This window comes from Drosophila albomicans, chromosome 2L (genome assembly GCF_009650485.2).
Source record: "Drosophila albomicans strain 15112-1751.03 chromosome 2L, ASM965048v2, whole genome shotgun sequence".
NCBI lineage: Eukaryota > Metazoa > Arthropoda > Insecta > Diptera > Drosophilidae > Drosophila > Drosophila albomicans.
Window position 1 is genome coordinate 14,464,398 of NC_047628.2, and position 20,427 is coordinate 14,484,824.

Genomic DNA, 20,427 nt, shown 5'->3' on the forward strand with positions numbered 1-20,427 from the left:
CATTATTTCGACAGGTTATTTTCCTTCTTCATAGCAAAAATCGAGAGAAAGAATTTCCGAGAAAATGTTGCATACTTTTAGGTGTCACATTAGCATATGACAAATATTGCTTCGATAATGGAATATAGCAGTGTCGCATTCACAACGCAAACTCGCAAGCAAAAGCATTTTCATCTTTTGATGTCAAGGCAGCTGCAAGCTGAATATGCTCCACTTTACAGGAATGCCATTCAATTCTACTATCAAACTTGTCTTTAAGTCGTTAAATTTTGATATTCGATGTAATGTCAACTGCAGGAATTCATAAAATTCTTTAGAAACTATCAATACTGGACGTAATATTCATATTCAACATAACAAATATATTTATTTGAAAATAATTATAATAAATATAGTAGACACAAAATAAATATGAATTATAGTTAAATCAAACTGTTTATAACTTACCTGCGTTTTCACTTTTCACCAATTGGTTGGCAATCCTTTAACAATTATATTATCATCTTTTGGCAATATTGTAATTAGTCGATGGACAATTATATTAAAGAATGAGTTGATTCGATAATAACTTCAATTTTAACCATAACTGAAAGTCAAATAAATTAAAAGTCCACTTTGCATTCTGATTCACAATCAGATGTGATTTGTTTATCTCAACAATAATTAACTAAACTTTTTAATTGGATAAGAAATGTTTTTCAACTTTGGAACAGAAAAAAAATTTGCTGATATAAAGGTTTATAAATTCCAATTTTCTCGCAGTTAAATAGAGTCTATGAACGGCAAAGCACACTCACGAAATGTCCGACAGTTCGTTCTCATATCGTCGCCAAAATGTCGATCTCTACGAAGAGATATTATCCTGGCTAACGACTCCCAATCTACCGCCAAAGGAATTGGAGCGCCGTCGTGAAATGCTGCAACTGCGTCTTCTGCTGCTGAAACAAGCTAGACGAGGATTATTATATCAGACGCTACATAAAGCTGCGCACGCGCTCCGAAGATACATAAGACAAATAGTTGGTTTATTTGTTATTCCTTTAATCAGCATTGGAGGCTGATCAACGTTTTAATTTTTTTTGCGTAATGTTTGCATAATGAATGTGATTCGTTTTGCTTGTTTTTCTTTTTTTTATGTTGTTATAATAATATAATTATAATAGTACAATAAACATAATACATAATAGTTATAGTGAATTCTTCTTGAAACTCAATTCTTCCCTCTCCTTTTGCTTTTTGCTCAATTAATTGAGTCATATATAATATATCGAATATTTATATGGTATTATATATATATATATCGTATAAATAGATTTAAAACATTTGAATTTTTGCATTTCTCCTGCTCTCGCTCCTATTTTAAAAATTTAGTTCGTGGCGCTAATTCAAATATATTTGCCAAATTATTAAGGAGATATTCAATTGACAAAAAATGGATAACATAAAATTTTTGGAAATTTCAATTTTAAGTAGTAGATTAGATGATAAGAAAAAACAACTCAACATGTGAATAAATATTTAAAGGTAAAACATAAATTTCATTAAGGATTACATTGATTGATTTGGGGGTTTAGTTGGCAAATTAAAGCGTACCAGTTTGAAGATTGAGTTTGAAAACGGTTTTACCGCTGTTGCTGATAGATAGGAATGTTATTTTTGACGGCATCGTTTTGAAGATGATAACCAGGTGCTGCCGCTGCTGCTGTTGCCGGCGGCATGCCTCCCAGATGCGTCATCGACATGGCTGCCATTTGCTGTTGCAGCTGACTAAATTGATCGTTGTGATTGTTTTGTGGTGGTTGCTGTTGCTGTGATGGTAGCTGCTGCTGCTGTTGCTGTGGAGCCATATAACTCTGTGTAACTGGAGGTGCTCCATTTGGTGCATAAAACTGAGGCGGCTGCGCTGTGGCGCCTGCCGGCAAATAAGCCTGTGGCAAAGGCGCCTGCTGTGGTGGTTGCTGCTGCTGTGGTGGCTGTTGTTGTTGTTGCAGTGGAATTTGCTGTTGATGCTGAGGGGACATGTAAGCGTGTGGCAGCGATTGTGGCTGCTGTTGGATTTGTGTGGCTGCAGGTGGCACCGCGGCAAATTGCGGAGGAAGATTGGCTGGCAATTGTTGTTGCTGCTGCTGCTGCTGCTGTTGCTGTTGAAGTTGATCTGCAGGCATTGGCATGTGGTAATTGGTAGGTGGTTGCTGAGGATTAACTGCTGTGGGCTGGCCGTTGTACAAGGGCTGGGGATGAGTGGGATGAGGCGGCAATGCTGCAATCGAACAAGAAAATTCGTTAACAATTCATTAAACAAATGGATTACGCCAATGTAACTTACAGTTCAACTGCGGCGCATGTCCATTCTGATACGGCATTGGATATCCAGCCACAGGCGGTGCTACAGTTGTGGGCGGTGGCGCATTGCTGGGCTGTGGCCCGGTATAGGGCAGCGAATGCATGCCCGGGTATGCCGAATGTTGACTAGGCGGAAAGCCTACACCATTGGGATAACCAGGTGCTCCATAAATCGCAGCACCAGGAAATCCGCCAGGTATAAAACCTCCAGCTGCAACAGGGCCACCAAATTGTGCAGCCGCTGCACGGTCATCACGCATGAGTCGATGATATAGATTGATAGATTCGACTAGATCCGAGGAAAGCTGCGTCAGCTGAGCATGCTTGCGATCCACACGCTCCAGTTCGGCGTCGATAAGCGGCCCCATTTGATGCACCTGCTGCTCAAGTTGCAGCATTTCCTCGCTATCTTGCGACGGATCCTCGGGATTGGCCTCGTGCAACAGATGCAGCAATCGATCGATTTTGGCCTCATCGATTTCCACCGGCTGTGCGGCAGCTGCTTCAGTCTTTTGTTGCAACAATAAGGCTGCGGCCGCTTCCTCCTCGGCTGCAGCAACTGCGGCCTGCTTTTGGGCATTATTTTTATGCTGTTGATTGATGTCCAGTCGCTCAGGATCCACGGACAAATCGGCAGTGACAAAATTGGAGGGAAACAGACCCTCTCCACTGTCATTGTAGCCCTTCCACCAGTTGGCATCGCTGTCGTCCTGCACATGAATAATATCGCCGGCAAGGAAAGTTAACTCGTTCTCCTCGGCAGCCTCAAAGTCGTACAAGGCGCGTACAGTTCGTGTAGAAGCTGTAGCACCAGCATTTCCATTTCCATTGCCATTGCTGGACGTGGACACGTTCGATACAGAGTTTCCGCCAAACGAGGGATACAACGAGGGATAGGCACTGCTGGTGGTTGCTGAAGCAGCTTTTGAGGCTGTATGCTGTTGCTTTGGGCTGCTTTTACTGTCCTTAAGCGACAGCTCAATGGCCTTGGCAATGTCATCCTGCTCCTGCTGGCTACTGACCACATTTGGATCCTTGGCCATACTTAATGCGGCAGCCTTGGCTGCTGCTGATTTGCCGCTGCTCTTGTCATTCAGATTACTAAAGTCATGGCCCTCGATCCGTAGCTTGGTATACAGCGAGGGTATCAGATTAAGTTCTGGATCATTCTTAAAATCATTCTCTGCCCAATTCTTCAGCACTTGTCGCATTTTCTGAAAAACAAAATAAGGGGAAATGTTTAGAATTAATATCGAATATCGTTTGAACAGCATTTCGAACTTACCAATGAAACTTTGGGCTGCGCTTTGCCAAGTAGACGTCTAAACTCGGTCTCGAAATCACGTGATGCAACCTCCAGGTGAAATGGCTTGCCACAATTGTTGGCACACGAGTCGAGCAAAACAATCGCTTGCATCACAACATGGGGATCAGTGTGACCCATGCGTCGCATCACCGCCTTGAGACAATCCTTGGCCAAACGTGGATTATTTGTCACCTTGTCGCAAACATCGAGTATGAGGGACCAATTCTCACTTGTATTCGTCTCGCTGGTGGCCTTTTCTGTGGACAACAAATGGTTAGTCGAGTTTATCGGCATAAAATAATGAAAGAAAACAGAGGAGCAACAAAGAAGAATCAAACAGAGCAACGACTTTTGTTACTTTATTTGCTTATCAATCGAAATGGGAATTGGTAATGCGAATGGGAATTGAATACGAAAGCATTGTTGACTCATAGCGACAGCTATGAAAAGCGATAAGAATCGCCATAAATCGAAACCTTAATCAATACTATATTTCGCAAATTGCTTTCAAACAAAATGCAAATATCAAATAAATTAAGTATTCTATCCCATAATCATCTTTTATTATTAATGTGAGTCTAATATTAAGCCTTTTTTTAATCCATTTTACTAATAAGAATTTGTAGTAAATAAAATACAATTTTGGGATGACCCAGATTGATTAAGGTTTGTCCCCAATTCTGATTGAAATTTCATTAGAAAATTTAATTGTTCATCGAATTAATTTTTAAATTTAATTTTTAATTTTAACAATACATTTTACTCGAGATTTGTTTTATTGTATTTGTTTTTTTTTTCTGTAGAAGTAGAAACTTAAAAAAAATCCTATCATAAATTTAATACGTAGTTCGTTATTTTAATTTAAAATTCTGTACTGTTAGCGATTTGGTGTTTAGGATTAAATTAAAGGTCAATTACAATTTAAGATTAAACATTGAGAAGCAGTTCCAAAAAGTGTTCTTGGATCTGTCTGCGCTGTCAAGTTCTGAATGTAATTATAAATTTATTTCAATTTAATGTCTCAGCGAGCAGACGAGAGTTTTGTTATTATGTTCAAATGATTGACAGTGGGCAGGGGTTGCCAAGGGAGGTTGGTAAGGGGTGGTAGCTCGGTTTGAACTCAAGGTCAGCGACAGCAAGTCGAAACTTTAAAAGAAGTTCAATGAACAGACGCAGCATCCCGAACTGAGCATGTGACTTGAATTTCATTTCGTTTTCATTTTCTTTGTTTGATGTTCTTGTTCGTTTTGTTGTTGTTGAGTGGATCTTTGTGTCTGCGGCTCTTGTGGACGTAAGAAGGGGGCGCTAAGCAGATTAGATAAAGCAAGACCAGGAGCAACTAATAATAATAACAAGTGTGACCAATGACAGTTTGCTAATTTTTAAGACAAGGCGAGACAGAAGACAGGTGTGACCAATTCCATTTGTTATTTGAAAGTGGGAGTTGAAGTGGGAGGGAGACATAGAGCAAGAAGAAGACAATGAACTTACCCACATCGGCGTCGAATGGCGACGATTGTCCAAATATACCCATTTTATTTGATCACAAACGTGCACTCCACTGCCCTTTATTTAATTGTCTATTTATTTTAATTGTATAGAAAATTGCGTCGTCTTGTTTAAGCCGTCGCAGTAGTTATTGTTGTTTTTGTCGTTTGCACTTCTTGCACTTGCACTATTTGTGTCGTGTTTTCTTTTTCCTCTGCTACGCAATCGATTTTCATGCGTCAGCAAAACACACAAATGCACATAATTTATTGTATTCCTCAATTGAAATCCACCACAAAGGTAAGCTTGTATTAACTTCTTTTTTTATTGTAATTTGCATCAATTTAATCAAAATTGAATAAGAGATTTGCTGAGCAAGCACAGTTTTTCCATAGCTTTTGTGTAAAAAATGACTAATAAATTGAGTGGCCAGACGCTTAAAGTCGAAGTATACTATATTATTGGCACTAAGTTTGTGTAGTGGTCACACTGATAATACAATGTCATATATCGATAAATATGAACTATCGTTGCACATACAAATGCGTGATTTCACCCTTATTTATTATTATAAAATTATGTTTCGCAGCTTAATTCTACTATTATTGATTTCTTATAATTTGGAACGAATAAGTAAATTTAAATGATTTCTTTTGTTAAATTTAAAATTGACTCACAAGTTGTAACGTGTAAGAGCGCCGCTACTCACTCAGCGTATCAAGCAATTTGTAACGTGTTTGGCCTACACACAAAATTCAGGGTGAAAAATTTGTAATCGAAAAATAGCAACAAATAAATGAACGCAGCAAAAAGAAAACAAAATGAGACAATAAATTCAATTAGAAAAATAAAGTATTAATAAGTGGCAAGTGGTGTTAAACGTTGGTGCTGCTGCCAGCAGCAGAGCTGCGTTCAATTTGAATGGAAAGGGACAGCAGCAAAAGAAGAGGAAGACAGCTTCGATTTGTAATTCAATTACGAGTAGAAAAAAAAACATAGAACAAAGTATCAAATAGTCAATAATTATGGTTTTCATACGTGATCCGTGTGGCATTGCTTGCCTCATTGTCACCTATGGCGCCGTGATCTATGCGGATTATGTGGTCATGCGTTGGATTATTCTCACAACGATGCCAGTCAGGTATGTTTTGGCAATAGAAAAAGAGAATAAACCATTGCTAATTATTAAATGTTTTTAGCATCTGGGCACCGTTCCATGTGGTGCTCTTCAATACGGTTGTCTTTCTGCTGGGCATGTCGCATCTGAAGGCAGTATTCTCCGATCCCGGCATTGTGCCGCTGCCCGCCAATCGTCTCGACTTCTCTGATCTTCACACCACAAACGCGGGCAACATTAAAACCGGGAATGGCAATGGGAATGGACATGGCAGCGAGTGGACCGTGTGCACCCGTTGCGAAACATATCGTCCACCGCGTGCTCATCATTGTCGCATCTGTAAGCGTTGCATACGTCGCATGGATCATCATTGTCCGTGGATCAACAATTGTGTCGGCGAACGCAATCAAAAGTATTTTCTGCAATTCCTCGTTTATGTGGGCATCCTATCGCTGTACTCAGTGGCCTTGATACTGGGCTCTTGGATTGCACCCTGCACGGAATGCAATCAGAATGTCATTGAATCGCAGCTGCGCATGTAAAATGCTAAAATAATCTCTTTACTTTATGCCTGTATTAATTGCCAAATCTCTTGTAGGATTCATTCAGTCATTTTGCTGCTGGAGTCGGCGCTCTTTGGACTATTTGTCACGGCCATTATGGTGGATCAACTGCATGCCATACTCTATGATGAGACGGCCGTCGAGGCGATACAACAGAAGGGCGCCTATAGGCCAAATCGACGCAAATATCAGCTGCTCGCTGATGTGTTTGGGCGAGGCCATCCTGCGTTGTGGCTGCTGCCCTGCGCCAGTCTCAATCACGCCTCCCGCTATCATGACACGCCGCTGCTGAGTCACGATGTCTAAGATAACACAGTGATAAAAACAAAAACTCATCATTCTGCTTTGTCTTTTTTTTTTAGTTTTTATAGTCAAGTCCAGTTTTTGTGTTGTTGTTTAATTGTATTATACGCATTATTTAATTAACACTTTAGTTGATAATTAATTGCATACTCAACATAACAAACAAAAATTGGAACAGCAACAGATACTTGATATTTTTTTAACAAAGACTCTGTATTTTTCTCTAGACCAGATATATACCAAGCTATATATACGTATACATATATATATATATATATATAGGTAAATATATATAACTAACTGTGTGTATGTGTGTGCAACTAAAACATAATATCAACTCAAAGCATTTAAGCAAATTCATATACCAAAAACAAAGCAAAAGCAGCATAAACATTTAAAAGCCAGCTCATATTATAAGTTTTGTCAAATTGTTTTAAATGTTTGTCTTTAATTTTACATGTGAATTGGCCAATTCCAGCTGTATAAACAATTGTATTTAGTTTACTCTGTACTGTAGTTGTTAATTTTTAAGTTGGCCAACGAGAAGTTGTCACAAAACAAAAGCCTTAATCTGCAATTATTTATGATGATCGTGTGTGTGTCACTCCAACAATCCAAAACACAAAAAGAAAACTCAGCTCTCCAATAAAGCTAACGATATACATATTTGAATTAAGTACAAAATCGCCAGTTGTGTTTGCCATTACTCCAACTGATTGCCCAATCCCTCCACGCTCGCCGTTAGCTGTTGCAACGCCTGCCTCGCCACGCCACAAAGGATTCCCTCCTGGGAACTTGGATCCTCATGCTGCAATATTTCCACACATTCCTTCAGCAAATCGATGGCTTCTACAAGACGCGAACGCAAGTCGGCGCCACTCAAACGACTCGCAATAAAGCCATTCTTGGCCAGCAGCACCAGCGGCACGTGCAACTCATAGAGATTCATGGCTCTCGCCCGGCTTAGGCCCGGCTCAAAGTGATCCAGCACCTTCAACACTTCGCGGCATAGTTGCGCCTTGCGTTCGAGCAGCTGATCCGTTAGCTGCACCATCTCGTAGCCCTGCACACGGCCGTACATCTCGATGAGCAGCTGCCTCAGGCCGGTGGCAATGTAGTGCGACGGATGCAACAGCGATTTGTACTTGCGGAGCAGACGCTCTGCTTCCTCCAGTCGTTTGGCGCCCATCTCCAGCGACTGCACCGCGTTCACCTCCAGCTGCAGTGCATCCACAATTTGTCGCACTTCCTCGCTGGTGCTGCTGTTGTCACAGGCGCGACAGCTCCAGATGGTATCCAGGGCTGCAAGGGGAAAGATTTTATGGTTAGAAGCATCAATAAATGAATTTTATAACATTTAAGATGTCAACTCACCTGTGGGCTGTTTGGGCAGTAGCCAACCCTCAGTGCACTGGCCACACTTCAAGCTGGAGAAGTGCGTTTGCAGCTCGGAGGCATCGAGGCAGCGATCGCAGCTGCAGTTGAAGTATTTGCCTTCTCGCAGATGCGACTGTCGTTGCACAGTGCCGTCCAAAGTGTAGGTATAGCTATGCTGCAGCTGCTGCCCCGCCTCCAGCGGCACCATGGCTCTTAAGCGGATTCTGCAGAGCATTAAAAGCAGATTAATAGCTGATAATCAAGGGAGGAACTTTGCTTACTTATAACCATCGCTGGGATGAATGCTGCGTGCTGTGTTGGGCACACAATTGTGTGCCAGGATGCCAGTGTAGGGATACAGACAGCGCAGTGGATATCCTTGGGTGGTGCGTGCCTCGAAAGCATTCACCTCAAGTATGCCCACCACCTGCATAATCAACTCTTCACTGAAACGCTCGGCCAACTTACAAGGACCTCGAAGATATTGTGCGATGTTCACGCGATCCGCATGCCACAAATCCGCATTCGCGCGTCTTTGTTGCTCGTGATGCTCCATGGGCGCCACTTCCTCCAGCCATCGTTCTGGCTGCTCCTCCTTGGCCAACAACACTCTGTTAATGATTTGATTTGTTTTAGTTTCTCGGAATGTAACGTTTTGTGCCACCACTGTTATGTTAACTTAACATTTGTTGTGCTTTTCAGTCAACAGCAGCTGCCTAACATAAGCTGAGATTAACTTAACAGCTCTTGACATCTTAACAGCAGCAGCTTGGAAAATTTGTTATAACTTTGATTAAGTCAAATTTAAGCATTTGTTTGTGAATACAAATTTAAGCTCTGTTTTTTACAAATTTAGAACTTGACATTAAAAACCCTTTTAATTTATCTTAACTTAGTTCATCATTTTAAAAGATGTTGGACATTTGATTAGCAGCAGTTTTACAATTTCAAGTTGAAATCATTTTAGCATTATATATTTCAATATTATATAGTTTAAATATGTTAATATTCATAACAAAATGTTTTTTTGTGATATAGAACTTAAAATCATACATTTTTTTAAAATAAGGATCGCAATTATCATGTTATTTTTTATGCATTTTCTCAACTATAATGTTTAGTTTTTTCATTCAAAGTTTATGTAAAATTTATGATTTAATTATTAAAAATATCAGCAAGTATTAATTATAATAGAACTTTAGTATTAATTTTAATAATTAATGTTAATTATAATGCCATTTTTTATCAAGACTTACTTAACATTTTCTGCTTTAAGCCAGATTTGTTGACATTTTAACAGCAGCAGCTTAACACTCGCTGCTTAATGCACTATGTTAGTTAACAGCAGCACTTAAAACTATGTTACGCTCACTTTGTCAGCTCAGCTCAAAATGCACATTCGATTCCTTTGCATGCCACTGTTACTGTTAACCGCTTCACTTTAACAGTTCGCATGCTTATGTTAACTGCGCTGCCTGCACAGCGGTATAACATGAAATGCATCCGCAAACTCGGAGGTATAAAAACACATAAATCAAAAATATATCGACACAATTCATCACAGCTATTTTTGGCTTGCACCTCAGTGGCATGATGCAGTCCAGTTGAGGGCATTGCTCGGTGCCCGTTGGCAGTTCAAAGAAACGCGCCTTGGCCGCCTTGAACACGCCACATTCCAGCTGCCAATGCAAATTGTTTGCCACATCCTCCGAGTTGCAGGCGCGGCACAAAGGCCAGCCACATTGGCAGCAGCGTTCCACGTTGTGCGGTGCATAGCAGGCAAGGCACAAGACGCTACTGTTGCCACACTTCGGCCCAATGGCCAGCGGCAGCTCCTCGACAAGCAGTTGGCCACCTTGCCGCACTGCGTCGCGGGAAATCAGATAGCGTCCGTAGAGCGGACTCCATTCGACTGCCGTGAGATTGAATGGCAACGAAGGCATCCCGTTGACTGCTGTCATTATGAGGTATAATTCTTGGCAAGTACCTCAAACGATGCCTTGGAATGGGAGCAACAAATGCTTCTTGGCACCCGTTCAACTGTCAGCATTATTTGAGTTGTTCCGCACCTGCACACCCCGCCCCGCGCTGTCCCTAGACTAACCTCAATGCTGTTATGCAATCCAATTGCGGGCAGACGCCATCCTCGCCAACATTGCCGGCAAATGTGACGCGCGCTTTGGCAAACACTTCGCATTCGCCGCGGTGATCTCCGCCAGCTACATCGGCACAATTGCCGCACAACGGCCAATCGCATAGCTCACAACGATCTCCATCTCCGTCGCCATCCTCCCCGAAATCCAAATAGCGATAGCAGCCAAGACAAACGATGCCGCTGTCGCGTTTGGGGCCGTAGGCAAAGGGCAGCTCCTCAACAACGATGTCGCCTTGCTGCACTGCCTCCGTTGTGGCCAGGCAACGGCCGTAGACTGCATCATGCTCCAGACGCGCTTTCAACATGACGCCCGCTGCCTTGCCAGCACTTTAATCGATTGCACTGCGAGTTTTTGATTGAATTCTGTACACAGAGAACAATCGTTTGGGAGAGCGTGGCTAAATATAGATCAATAAACTAAACAAGGCACATTTGCTATGATTCTTATGCGTCACATGCGTCACAAACAATCACTTCCGTCAACAAAACTACAAATATTTGTTTATTAAAAAATTTTCCTTCTATTACATTACAACATTAGCAAAATTTGTACGTTACAAATAAGTTACATTGCTTAAAAAATATACGTTATTTATACATCTTGCCACCGTATAGTATCGATACCTGATACTAAATGCAAATATAAAGAATCTGCGCAAAAAAATCAACTACTCAAAACTCTAACTCTATTTTTACTCAAAATTATACAAGAAATTAATAATTATTACTCTTTCATTTTAAAAATAAACAAATGATTTAATAATACATTTCTCAGTGGAGCTCCATACTTGCCTTTGCTTTAGTACATTTGCTTGAGTTCAGTATTATATACACATTTTATCCATAAACATGCTTGGTCACACTGCCCTATTCTGTTGCAAATCAATTTTGTGGTGTACGTTGTGTGGTCGTGGTCGTCTTGTTCCTGCGTTTCGCATTACTCTAAATCTTAAACTAAAACTCATCTAAAAGTAAGTAAATCTTACCTAATTAGGATATTTAACTAAGTGTGTGCCTTCGGCTTAACGATCTTGAAATGTGCATGAAAGTTGTACGCGTTTAAATCGATTTTCGTTGCTAGTGTGTGATTTCATAACCTCCAAATGAAAAAATTGCAAGTAGACACGAAGCCCCCAGCACACACACACACACATCTCCCACTCACACGCCTTCGTTCTTACGTGCACGCACACACATAGAAGCACGCGCAAAAAGGGTTTTGCAACTTGTATAAGTGTGTGTTTATAAGACATTTAAATATCAATTGATTGATAAACGATACATTTTGTGTCTATTCATTTGAGCAATAGAAAAAGCAACCGGCACACAGATACACACCAATACCAGTTTGGAGCGTTTTACAGTTAGCAGCAGCTGCCGGCAACAGAAGCAGAGCACTTTTCTGTTACGTAACATGTCGCCTGCCTCTGTTTTCTGCAGCGATTGAAATTTGGTTGTTTTGATTAAGAATCGAAGCGCAACTTTTAGCTGCTTTATCTATTTACAAGCAGTTAAAAGATTGTTTAATTGTTTTGTTTGCTATACTTGTCGGTCATGTGAGAAACGAGAGCAAACATAATTTTATTTTATTAGGGGTGTGATGTGACGTCATAAGAAAAATCAATAAATCGCTTATTTAGTTAACACCTTTTACATCTGTGAAGTTTAGTTGTTTGCTTTACTGTCCAGGGTTGCATAACATCTGCCTGAATTCTAACGCATTTACACACAAACAGATCTGCAGGTATAATTCTCCAAACTCTGTGTCAAGGTCAATTATCCATGATGCACTTTACGCCATGATTTTTGAAATACAGCTACCTGCTTAAATAGTAGGTGTGTACACACTGGTGTTTTTTGTTGTTGCTGCCCCGCCTGTTACATCACAGGTAGAATACATTTCGTACTCAACAACAACATTCCTTGTTTTAGTATTTTTGACATGTGACTAGACAGTTTTGCGCTTTTGTTTGCTGGTCATTTCCGCGCGCCCCTATTTGGCGACCGTCCAACCGCTGGGCAATTTAATAAAGATATTTTTCGCCTAGTATTTTTATAATTTTTTGACCCTTTGAAGATGCTCGCTCGTATCACTTTTATAGCCATGACTGTTAGTTTCCGCTAGTGTGTGACGTTAAAAGTGGCGAACGAAGAGCAGACCAAAGCAACAACGAAATGTAGTGTGCAGTTATCACGTATGTGTGTGTGTGAGAATGGTCAATGAACGCTTTGCTTTGGCAGTAATTAACGGGACAACGGGACCACTACAGCAACACATGCAAGTGTAAACAGAGACAGAAATACAACAAAAAAATATGCTGCACAGTAGGCCGAGAGATAACAAAATTGATGGCAATTTCATTCAATCAGCATTTACATTAAGATATAACAAAAACTCGAGTCTTATTCAATTTAATTTTTATTTGCAATGACTGATCGCGCTGCACAATATTGGACATACAACACACTAAGAGAACGACTGAGACGTCGTGAGGTAGGCAACTGATAAAAAAAACACTTCATAATTATTGTCGGCTGTTGAAATTTCTAGAAGACGTTCTGAATCAATTATGGCCCACGGTGCTCAAACTATTGCTCGATCACTCTCTCTCTATCTTGCTCTCTTGCCGACTTACTCATTCGATTGCGGCAGACGTGCGTTGACCCCCATACACAGATACCCACACACACACTGTAGATATGTGGAGAGTTGATAGTGCTGCTGCATTTGTTTTGCCAAATGTGGGCACGTTTTGCGAGAGAGTGTGGAGACTTTCATTGGGCCCCGGGGGCCACCTTGAAAACCAATTTCAATCGATTTCCTAAAGAGTACTTTTCTAAATTGACATTTAGCTAAGAAAATACTATAAAGTTATTTCACTTTCACGCTTATTTTTAAAAGCGCAATGCACTTCGACCACTCGACAAGGAGAATTGCAGTGAGAAACGTTTCTTTTCTCCATTCCTTATTCGTCACATTCGCAAAGGGTTTGTTTTAAGTATTATTATGCATAATTATAATGCATTATATTATAATTATTCTTGTGCCATTTTAAAAAAGTTTTATTGTCTCTATCTCTTATCATATTCGCAAACGTAGCAAAAATGTATATATTAGGTTTATTTGGAGGATTGTTTACACATCCAATTATTATTACTACGCAAACATATTTGTTTTGATGAAATGTTTAAGTCATTTCCTAAGATTAGATAAGAACTGTGAGTCTAATCTCAATTCTTACGCGCAATGCCGCACTTAACAAACGAAATTGTTTGTTTATATAGTAAATGTGCTTCTAATGAAGTTTCACCATTATACTAATGCAATCAATTGTGACTGTTTACAGATGGCACCTCCATCATACAGCGATTTGGGCAAACAGGCTCGCGACATCTTCAGCAAAGGCTACAACTTTGGCCTGTGGAAGTTGGACCTGAAGACCAAGACATCGTCGGGCATTGAATTCAACACAGCCGGACACTCGAACCAGGAGTCGGGCAAGGTCTTTGGTTCCCTGGAGACCAAGTACAAGGTTAAGGACTATGGCCTGACCCTCACCGAGAAATGGAACACAGACAACACCCTCTTCACCGAGGTGGCTGTCCAGGATCAGCTGCTCGAGGGTCTGAAGCTGTCGCTGGAGGGCAACTTTGCACCACAGTCGGGCAACAAGAGCGGCAAATTCAAGGTCGCCTATGGACATGAGAATGTTAAGGCCGATTCGGATGTTAACATCGATCTGAAGGGTCCCTTGATCAATGCATCCGCTGTTCTGGGCTACCAGGGATGGTTGGCCGGTTACCAGACCGCCTTCGATACACAGCAATCCAAGTTGACCGCCAACAACTTTGCCCTCGGCTACTCCACCAAGGACTTTGTGCTGCACACAGCTGTGTAAGTGATTAAGAGTTGCATTATGAAGATATATTTTATTGAAGCAATATTTTTGATTTCTATAGCAATGATGGCCAGGAGTTCAGCGGCTCAATCTTCCAACGCACTTCGGACAAGCTCGATGTGGGCGTTCAGCTGTCGTGGGCCAGCGGCACCAGCAACACCAAGTTCGCCATTGGCGCCAAATATCAATTGGATGACGATGCCAGCGTCCGCGCCAAGGTTAACAATGCCAGCCAGGTCGGTTTGGGATACCAACAGAAGTTGCGTGATGGCATCACCTTGACCCTGTCCACATTGGTCGATGGCAAGAACTTCAATGCCGGTGGCCACAAGATTGGTGTTGGCCTCGAATTGGAAGCCTAAATTAGTTCAAGATTTCTGAAGCTGAATGCGCTGCCAGCAATAAACAACAAACACCAACAACATCCACTACAACAACAACAACAGCAGTAACAACATTTAAGAAAAGTCTACAAAAATGAAAGTGTATCAAACAATAAAACACAACAAAAACTAAATACAAAATCACACTTCACGTTTAGAGACAGAGATTTATTTGCCAACAAAGCAAGGATCGGATCGATCGGATGTTGAATCCCCGTTTAGTGCATAGCTAAGTACATGAATAACATACATAATTTATTGTTGGCAAACAGTGAAATACATAATTTACCTATTAAAACTTAAAAATCTAAACAAGCTCTACGTTATTTTTGCACTTGCAGTGTAAAGCAGTGAAGGAATAATCAAATACGAACGAAGAGAGAGAGTAATCAATCGTTGAGCTTTGTGCATTTAAAAATAAATTTGAAAATAAAACGAACAAGTGTAATCGACTTATCGATAACAGTCAGTCAGTAGTCGGTGGGAGAGGGAGAAATTTAAAATCGAATTTAATTGAAACGGAATTCGTTTTGCGCAAAGCATACATAGAATTTAATATCATTAGAATCAGATGTGACTATTTTGTTGGGGGATGAGAAACAGACTGACGCTCGGTTCAGATTCATATTTAAAGTAGAAATTCCGGTGACACAACACGAATTGCTAAAATTTTCAAAAATTCCGAAACCATATCAACCGCTTGAAGTCTACAAACTATTGAAGACAACGCCACCAGCAATGGCACCGCCGATATATTGTGATTTGGGCATGTTGGCTCGCAATCTGTTCAAGGTTGGCTATCATCCAGGTCTCTGGCAATTGGAGTGCAAAACTCTGACTAGCTCGGGCATTGAGTTCTTCACCTCTGGTTTTGCCAATCAAGATGCCAGCAAGGTGATGGGCTCGCTGCAAAGCAAATATACCATCGAGGATTACGGGGTCACATTAACCGAACGCTGGAATACCGAAAATTTGCTCTATGGCCAAATCATGCAGCGTGAGAAATTGGCCGAGGGTCTTATGCTTATAGCCGAAGCCAGTATCCAGCCGTCATCGGGGTAGGTTTAATATCGGACTTAATTAATCGTTGTTTGAATGACATTTTGTACAGGGAAAAGTCTGCCAAATTGTTGGCTGATCTCGGCAAGGAGAAGTTCAATATCTTGGGCAAAATCGGGCTGAACAAAGGTGATCCCTACATAGCCGGGTCCTTGGTGTTGCAGCATAATGAATTTCTGGGCGGTGCTTCAGTCAACTACGCCACCAGCAGCGAGAATCTGGAATGGAAATTAGCCCTTGGCTATACCAACGAACAAAGCACGCTTCATGCTGAATTGTGAGTGATGCGTCTCACTTATTTAAAGACTGTTAAAATATTACTAATCCTATGCAGAGTGAACGCAGAGGGCTGGCTAGTGTCGCTGTTCCACAAGGCCAACGATAAGTTTGATGTGGGCGTTGAGGTTGGCAAGCCAATGGCCACCACCAATGAGCAGGGCGAGCAAGTGCCCAGCGACTGGAATTTAGGTGTGGGAATGATCTATCGCCTAGAGGGCGATGCTCTGATTCGGGCCAAGATCAACAACAAGGTTGAATTGGGCTTGGGATATCAGCAGAAGCTGCGCGAGGGCATCACAGTGTCTATATCGACGATCCTCGATTGCCAGAACATCACCGATGGCAATCACAAGTTTGGTGTCGGCCTCTCCTTGCAGTGTTAGTTTATAAGTTGAATCACTGTTACTTAACTTTTTGCCTATTGCACAAACATATTTTGTTATTAATTCTATTTAATGTCGAAAACTAAACTGTGCGTTACGAGATTATAAAAATAATAAAAATACAAATGATGACGGAACTTTTAATTGTTTTATTCGTGATCTCTGGTACCAGTTTAAACCTAGTTTAAGATTTTTTTGTCAAAACTCAGGCTCTTCGATCTTCAAGTCAAGGTACATTAAAACAGTTTCATAAAGAGCTGTATTTAAATTTTTTTTTTTGGTTTTTTTTGTTTACTAAATTTTAAATTATCAATTAAATTAAATGGAGAAACTCAAAGATTTTCTTCGAAAACTGTTTAGAAAAAAGCAAAAGAGAGCTGTAAAGGTTAACGAAGATGAAGAAAATCTCAAAAAGAACAAATGTGAGCAAAATACTAAAGCGAAAATCGCAGTCAAGGACGAGATGAAACATACGGAATATCCACCGCTGCCGTTAATGATGACATTCTTTCAAATGGGTTATCTGGCCAAGCAATGCCTAAACCAAGGCTATGGCAAAGGCGTTTGGAATATCGAATGCATCAGCAGCACAAAGAACATAAGCTTTCACACATACGGCGCGGCGATTCCCGATATTGGGGACGTTGTGGGTGCCGTGGAATTAAGCGAAAAGTTGGGCAACATCAACTTGAGTCAGACTTGGAGAACAGATGCCTGGGCGAGCTCGATTCAAGCGATTGGCGAGGCAATTGGTGCCAATTTGTATACGCTCTTACAGGGCGAATTTCCAAAGGAGGAAGAGTAAGTATTAAACTGACGTAACTATCAATGCACAACGATAATGATAATAGCTAGGTGGGTAAAATTTGTTAGGTGCCAAGATTTGCAATTGGATTTAGGTGGCGATATTCATAATTTCACTTTAACTATGTTAGACAAAAAGTTAGATCAGAGATCTCTTATTATATATTTTATTATATAACATAAAATGAAGATCAAATGTCCCCTTTCATTGTGAGGCAAACTTTGACTACGTTTTCAAATTTGTAAATCCCTTCTAAAAACGGTAGGCTTAACTAATCACTAGCAAGTAATTTCTTTCGAACATATTACCGCAAATTCATAGTTTATCAAAATGTCAATGTTGAAAAGAATTAGTAAACTTAGGCGTCGAAGCCGACAGCCGGCAGAAGGAGATGCAAGTTCCGAAGCGGGAGAGACGTCAGAAGACTCTTCGGAAGTGTCTAAAGTTGATTTCATTCCACCATTGGAAATTGAAAAAAAAATGCCCACCTACTTTACAATGGGTAACCTGGCCAAAGAGTGTTTAATTCGTGGCTTTGAGATTGGCATTTGGCATCTCGAATGCACCATGAGATCGAATAATTTAAGCACTTATTCCATTGGCAAGGCTAATCCAGATTTGAACAGTGTCTCGGGCGGTGTGGGAATGCGTGAAAAGTTCGGTAGTTTCAGTTTAGCACAAGCTTGGCAAACTGACGGACTTTTAGGCTTGATTGGAGCGAACAGTGAAGTCCTGGGTGCAGGGGTTTATAGCGTGCTTAAGGGCTTCTATGGACCACATGGAAGGTGAGATATATTTATAGAAAGTACTGAAAGCGACAAAAGGGGTTTTCAACTTTAAATACAATTTTTATATTAAGTTCAGAGAATTTCATGACGGTTGGATTGTAGATATATAACGATTCTTACTTTTAAATTGCTTTCATCTTTTTCAGTGCTGCTCCCAAAGTCGAGCTCTTGGCCGGCTTTGAGCGAGCTCCTTTAAAGTCTGAGATTATAATCCCTGTGCTCCACTCGCCCAAATTCATGGGCTACCTGCTGCTACAGCCCATAGAGCATTTTCTATTTGGCGGTCGCTTGGAATTCGATGTAGAACAGCGACAAATTGATATGCATGCGCTTTGTGTTGGTTACGTGGATGACACTACCGAATATATGCTCAAACTGTGAGTTGCCATTTTATACTTTATACAACGCATCTTAATACAATAGTTGATTTGCAGAGAGAAGTTTAAGGATTTGCGCGGCTCAGTGTTTCAACGTTTGGGCGACAAATGGGCCGTGGCTCTTAAGGCGAATCTGTTTGGCGAGAACATGAAGGCGTTTACAGTTGGTGGACAGTATCAAGTGGATGAGAAGACGCTGCTTAAGGCCAGGATCAGTGACGATTGTCAGGTGGGCTTCGTGTGTCAAATTAAGGTGACAGATAACATTGAGGGTATCTATTATTTTGGTTTTGATGGTAATTCGCCGATGAGTGGCGACCACAAAGTTGGTATCTCCTGGTCGTTTAAAGCATAATTAATTAATTAGCGATCACAAAGTTTCTATCGCTTTAAAACATAATTGATTATTGAAATATTTTATATGTATTTGTGAAAATCTTATAGCAAAAGCAATAAAAAACCAACTCATTTTAATTTCTTGCCAAATTCTCCTTGCCGCGCTCAATGCTTTGTTTCTCCAGCTGAGCGGCACGTTTTGCCATGCCATCCTTGACCCAAGAATGCGTCATCACATCCACCAAACTGATTCTACCCTGATTTTGACGGCGCAGCAACTACAGGATGAAATAGAATCATTTTAGGAGATATGTATGCAAATTGTAAGGTCTCACTTACGCCCGAAATGACTTCCTTGGCGCCCGCTGACATGTGCGATGGAAAGTGAACATTGAGGCGTCTGATCTTGTCATATGTGTTCTCGGTGGTATTGGACTCAAAGGGCGGACTGCCAACAAGAAACTCATAGCACAAGATGCCCAAACACCATTGATCGACCGAATCATCGTAGGCCATGCCATCCACCATCTCGGGCGGCAAATAATCCAAGGTTCCGCATAAGGTTTTGCGTTTATTATTGGGTGTATGCGCCGACCAACCAAAGTCTGCCAATTTAAGATCATCGGTGCTCGTCAACAGAATATTCTCTGGCTTCAGATCACGATGGATGACATTGTTGAGATGGCAATAGTTCAAGGCGTTGGCCACCTGATAAGTGTACTTGGCAGAGCGTGGCTCATCGAAGCGATGATTGGGCGCAGTGCGCAAATGCTTGAAAAGTTCGCCCTCGGAAGCAATTTCCAGCGCTAAATATATGCGAGATTCATCGTGGAACCAGGTAAGCAGGCGCAGAATGTGAGGATGTTTGAGACGCGACTGTATTTCAATTTCACGCAGCACCTGGCGCTCTACATTGCCCTTGCGCAGCTCCTCCTTAAACATCACCTTCATGGCCATCATGTAATGTGAGCGTCGCTCGCGCGCCAAATAAACGCGACCAAATTTTCCGCGTCCCAGAGGAGCGCCCATTTCAAAGTCGCGCGTGGTCCATTCGTAACTATTATACGGTACATAGAGGTGTAGGATAAGAGTGGATATATTTATTTTGAGGGCCACTTTACTTACGGTTTTCCATAGGCATCGTGCGACATCATTTTGAGGCACATTTGCTTAATGGGCTCCTGGTACTCGTCGGGTACATTGCTCATCAAATTGGGCAAATGATTACGCGTTGCATGTTTAGTGCGCGAAAGCGTCATTATTATTTTGTCGTTATTATTTTGATCTAACTATGCGGTAAATTTTAATTTTATTTGCGATTTTCCAACAGCGTCAGAGTTAGTGCGCGTTTTTTTTCGAATGTCGAATTGTTTGTTCGATGCTACTAGTTGATGGCTAAATTGTACTCGATACTTTACTAAATACAGCCCTATTATTGTATATCAAAACGAGCAGAGATTTTCACA

General features: G+C 41.0%; 7 protein-coding genes across 10 annotated transcripts; 4 read left to right on the forward strand and 3 right to left on the reverse strand.

The window, feature by feature from the left end:
* Positions 1–1,024: 1,024 nt before the first annotated feature.
* On the reverse strand, positions 1,025–5,552 carry LOC117564068 (signal transducing adapter molecule 1). The gene is made up of 4 exons (XM_034242694.2): positions 5,141–5,552; positions 3,629–3,906; positions 2,327–3,557; positions 1,025–2,260 (listed from the first exon to the last, which is right to left on the reverse strand). Exons 1-4 carry the CDS (start codon positions 5,181–5,183, stop codon positions 1,623–1,625), a joined length of 2,190 nt encoding a protein of 729 aa, XP_034098585.2. The 5' UTR covers positions 5,184–5,552; the 3' UTR covers positions 1,025–1,622.
* Positions 5,553–5,741: 189 nt separating this feature from the next.
* LOC117564069 (palmitoyltransferase ZDHHC3) lies at positions 5,742–7,804 on the forward strand. Its single transcript, XM_034242695.2, has 3 exons — positions 5,742–6,278; positions 6,337–6,792; positions 6,853–7,804. Exons 1-3 carry the CDS (start codon positions 6,163–6,165, stop codon positions 7,121–7,123), a joined length of 843 nt encoding a protein of 280 aa, XP_034098586.1. The 5' UTR covers positions 5,742–6,162; the 3' UTR covers positions 7,124–7,804.
* LOC117565264 (SET domain-containing protein SmydA-8) lies at positions 7,716–11,043 on the reverse strand. 2 transcript variants are annotated; one of them, XM_034244289.2, is made up of 4 exons: positions 10,602–11,043; positions 8,779–9,108; positions 8,495–8,721; positions 7,716–8,422 (listed from the first exon to the last, which is right to left on the reverse strand). In XM_034244289.2, the coding sequence occupies exons 1-4, from the start codon at positions 10,955–10,957 to the stop codon at positions 7,824–7,826; spliced, it is 1,512 nt and encodes a 503-aa protein (XP_034100180.1). In that variant the 5' UTR covers positions 10,958–11,043; the 3' UTR covers positions 7,716–7,823. The 2 variants fall into 2 exon arrangements, with proteins under 2 accessions (XP_034100180.1, XP_034100179.1); XM_034244288.2 differs by lacking the exon at positions 10,602–11,043 and adding an exon at positions 10,079–10,545.
* Positions 11,044–11,516: 473 nt separating this feature from the next.
* LOC117565451 (voltage-dependent anion-selective channel) lies at positions 11,517–15,249 on the forward strand. Of its 2 annotated transcripts, none has more exons than XM_034244550.2 (3): positions 11,517–11,623; positions 14,000–14,547; positions 14,613–15,249. In XM_034244550.2, the coding sequence occupies exons 2-3, from the start codon at positions 14,000–14,002 to the stop codon at positions 14,911–14,913; spliced, it is 849 nt and encodes a 282-aa protein (XP_034100441.1). In that variant the 5' UTR covers positions 11,517–11,623; the 3' UTR covers positions 14,914–15,249. The 2 variants fall into 2 exon arrangements, with proteins under 2 accessions (XP_034100441.1, XP_034100440.2); XM_034244549.2 differs by lacking the exon at positions 11,517–11,623 and adding an exon at positions 13,032–13,146.
* Positions 15,250–15,471: 222 nt separating this feature from the next.
* LOC117565452 (voltage-dependent anion-selective channel) lies at positions 15,472–16,792 on the forward strand. Its single transcript, XM_034244551.2, has 3 exons — positions 15,472–15,992; positions 16,046–16,270; positions 16,328–16,792. Exons 1-3 carry the CDS (start codon positions 15,673–15,675, stop codon positions 16,653–16,655), a joined length of 873 nt encoding a protein of 290 aa, XP_034100442.1. The 5' UTR covers positions 15,472–15,672; the 3' UTR covers positions 16,656–16,792.
* A 116-nt stretch (positions 16,793–16,908) lies between these two features.
* LOC117565450 (uncharacterized) lies at positions 16,909–19,099 on the forward strand. 2 transcript variants are annotated; one of them, XM_034244548.2, is made up of 3 exons: positions 16,909–17,456; positions 18,395–18,625; positions 18,683–19,099. In XM_034244548.2, the coding sequence occupies exons 1-3, from the start codon at positions 16,978–16,980 to the stop codon at positions 18,978–18,980; spliced, it is 1,008 nt and encodes a 335-aa protein (XP_034100439.2). In that variant the 5' UTR covers positions 16,909–16,977; the 3' UTR covers positions 18,981–19,099. The 2 variants fall into 2 exon arrangements, with proteins under 2 accessions (XP_034100439.2, XP_034100438.2); XM_034244547.2 differs by lacking the exon at positions 16,909–17,456 and adding an exon at positions 17,679–18,245.
* On the reverse strand, positions 19,087–20,375 carry LOC117565449 (aurora kinase B). The gene is made up of 3 exons (XM_034244545.2): positions 20,087–20,375; positions 19,301–20,018; positions 19,087–19,239 (listed from the first exon to the last, which is right to left on the reverse strand). Exons 1-3 carry the CDS (start codon positions 20,218–20,220, stop codon positions 19,096–19,098), a joined length of 996 nt encoding a protein of 331 aa, XP_034100436.1. The 5' UTR covers positions 20,221–20,375; the 3' UTR covers positions 19,087–19,095.
* Between the last annotated feature and the right edge of the window lie 52 nt (positions 20,376–20,427).

Coding starts and splice junctions, on each gene's coding strand:
- LOC117565264 (XM_034244288.2), bottom strand. CDS start 10,458: ATGACAGCAGTCAACGGGATGCCTTCGTTGCCATTCAATCTCACGGCA. Junction 9,109..10,078: donor GACTGCATCATGCCACTGAG/GTGCAAGCCAAA, acceptor AATCATTAACAG/AGTGTTGTTGGCCAAGGAGG. Junction 8,423..8,494: donor ACTGCCCAAACAGCCCACAG/GTGAGTTGACAT, acceptor TTCCCCTTGCAG/CCCTGGATACCATCTGGAGC.
- LOC117565450 (XM_034244548.2), top strand. CDS start 16,978: ATGGAGAAACTCAAAGATTTTCTTCGAAAACTGTTTAGAAAAAAGCAA. Junction 17,457..18,394: donor GAATTTCCAAAGGAGGAAGA/GTAAGTATTAAA, acceptor CATCTTTTTCAG/TGCTGCTCCCAAAGTCGAGC. Junction 18,626..18,682: donor ACCGAATATATGCTCAAACT/GTGAGTTGCCAT, acceptor GTTGATTTGCAG/AGAGAAGTTTAAGGATTTGC.
- LOC117565449 (XM_034244545.2), bottom strand. CDS start 20,220: ATGACGCTTTCGCGCACTAAACATGCAACGCGTAATCATTTGCCCAAT. Junction 20,019..20,086: donor CACGATGCCTATGGAAAACC/GTAAGTAAAGTG, acceptor ACCGTATAATAG/TTACGAATGGACCACGCGCG. Junction 19,240..19,300: donor CCAAGGAAGTCATTTCGGGC/GTAAGTGAGACC, acceptor TTCATCCTGTAG/TTGCTGCGCCGTCAAAATCA.
- LOC117564068 (XM_034242694.2), bottom strand. CDS start 5,183: ATGGGTATATTTGGACAATCGTCGCCATTCGACGCCGATGTGG. Junction 3,558..3,628: donor CGCAGCCCAAAGTTTCATTG/GTAAGTTCGAAA, acceptor TTTGTTTTTCAG/AAAATGCGACAAGTGCTGAA. Junction 2,261..2,326: donor ACATGCGCCGCAGTTGAACT/GTAAGTTACATT, acceptor GTTCGATTGCAG/CATTGCCGCCTCATCCCACT.
- LOC117564069 (XM_034242695.2), top strand. CDS start 6,163: ATGGTTTTCATACGTGATCCGTGTGGCATTGCTTGCCTCATTGTCACC. Junction 6,279..6,336: donor CTCACAACGATGCCAGTCAG/GTATGTTTTGGC, acceptor AAATGTTTTTAG/CATCTGGGCACCGTTCCATG. Junction 6,793..6,852: donor ATTGAATCGCAGCTGCGCAT/GTAAAATGCTAA, acceptor AATCTCTTGTAG/GATTCATTCAGTCATTTTGC.
- LOC117565451 (XM_034244549.2), top strand. CDS start 13,081: ATGACTGATCGCGCTGCACAATATTGGACATACAACACACTAAGAGAA. Junction 13,147..13,999: donor AACGACTGAGACGTCGTGAG/GTAGGCAACTGA, acceptor GACTGTTTACAG/ATGGCACCTCCATCATACAG. Junction 14,548..14,612: donor TTTGTGCTGCACACAGCTGT/GTAAGTGATTAA, acceptor TGATTTCTATAG/CAATGATGGCCAGGAGTTCA.
- LOC117565452 (XM_034244551.2), top strand. CDS start 15,673: ATGGCACCGCCGATATATTGTGATTTGGGCATGTTGGCTCGCAATCTG. Junction 15,993..16,045: donor AGTATCCAGCCGTCATCGGG/GTAGGTTTAATA, acceptor CATTTTGTACAG/GGAAAAGTCTGCCAAATTGT. Junction 16,271..16,327: donor AGCACGCTTCATGCTGAATT/GTGAGTGATGCG, acceptor AATCCTATGCAG/AGTGAACGCAGAGGGCTGGC.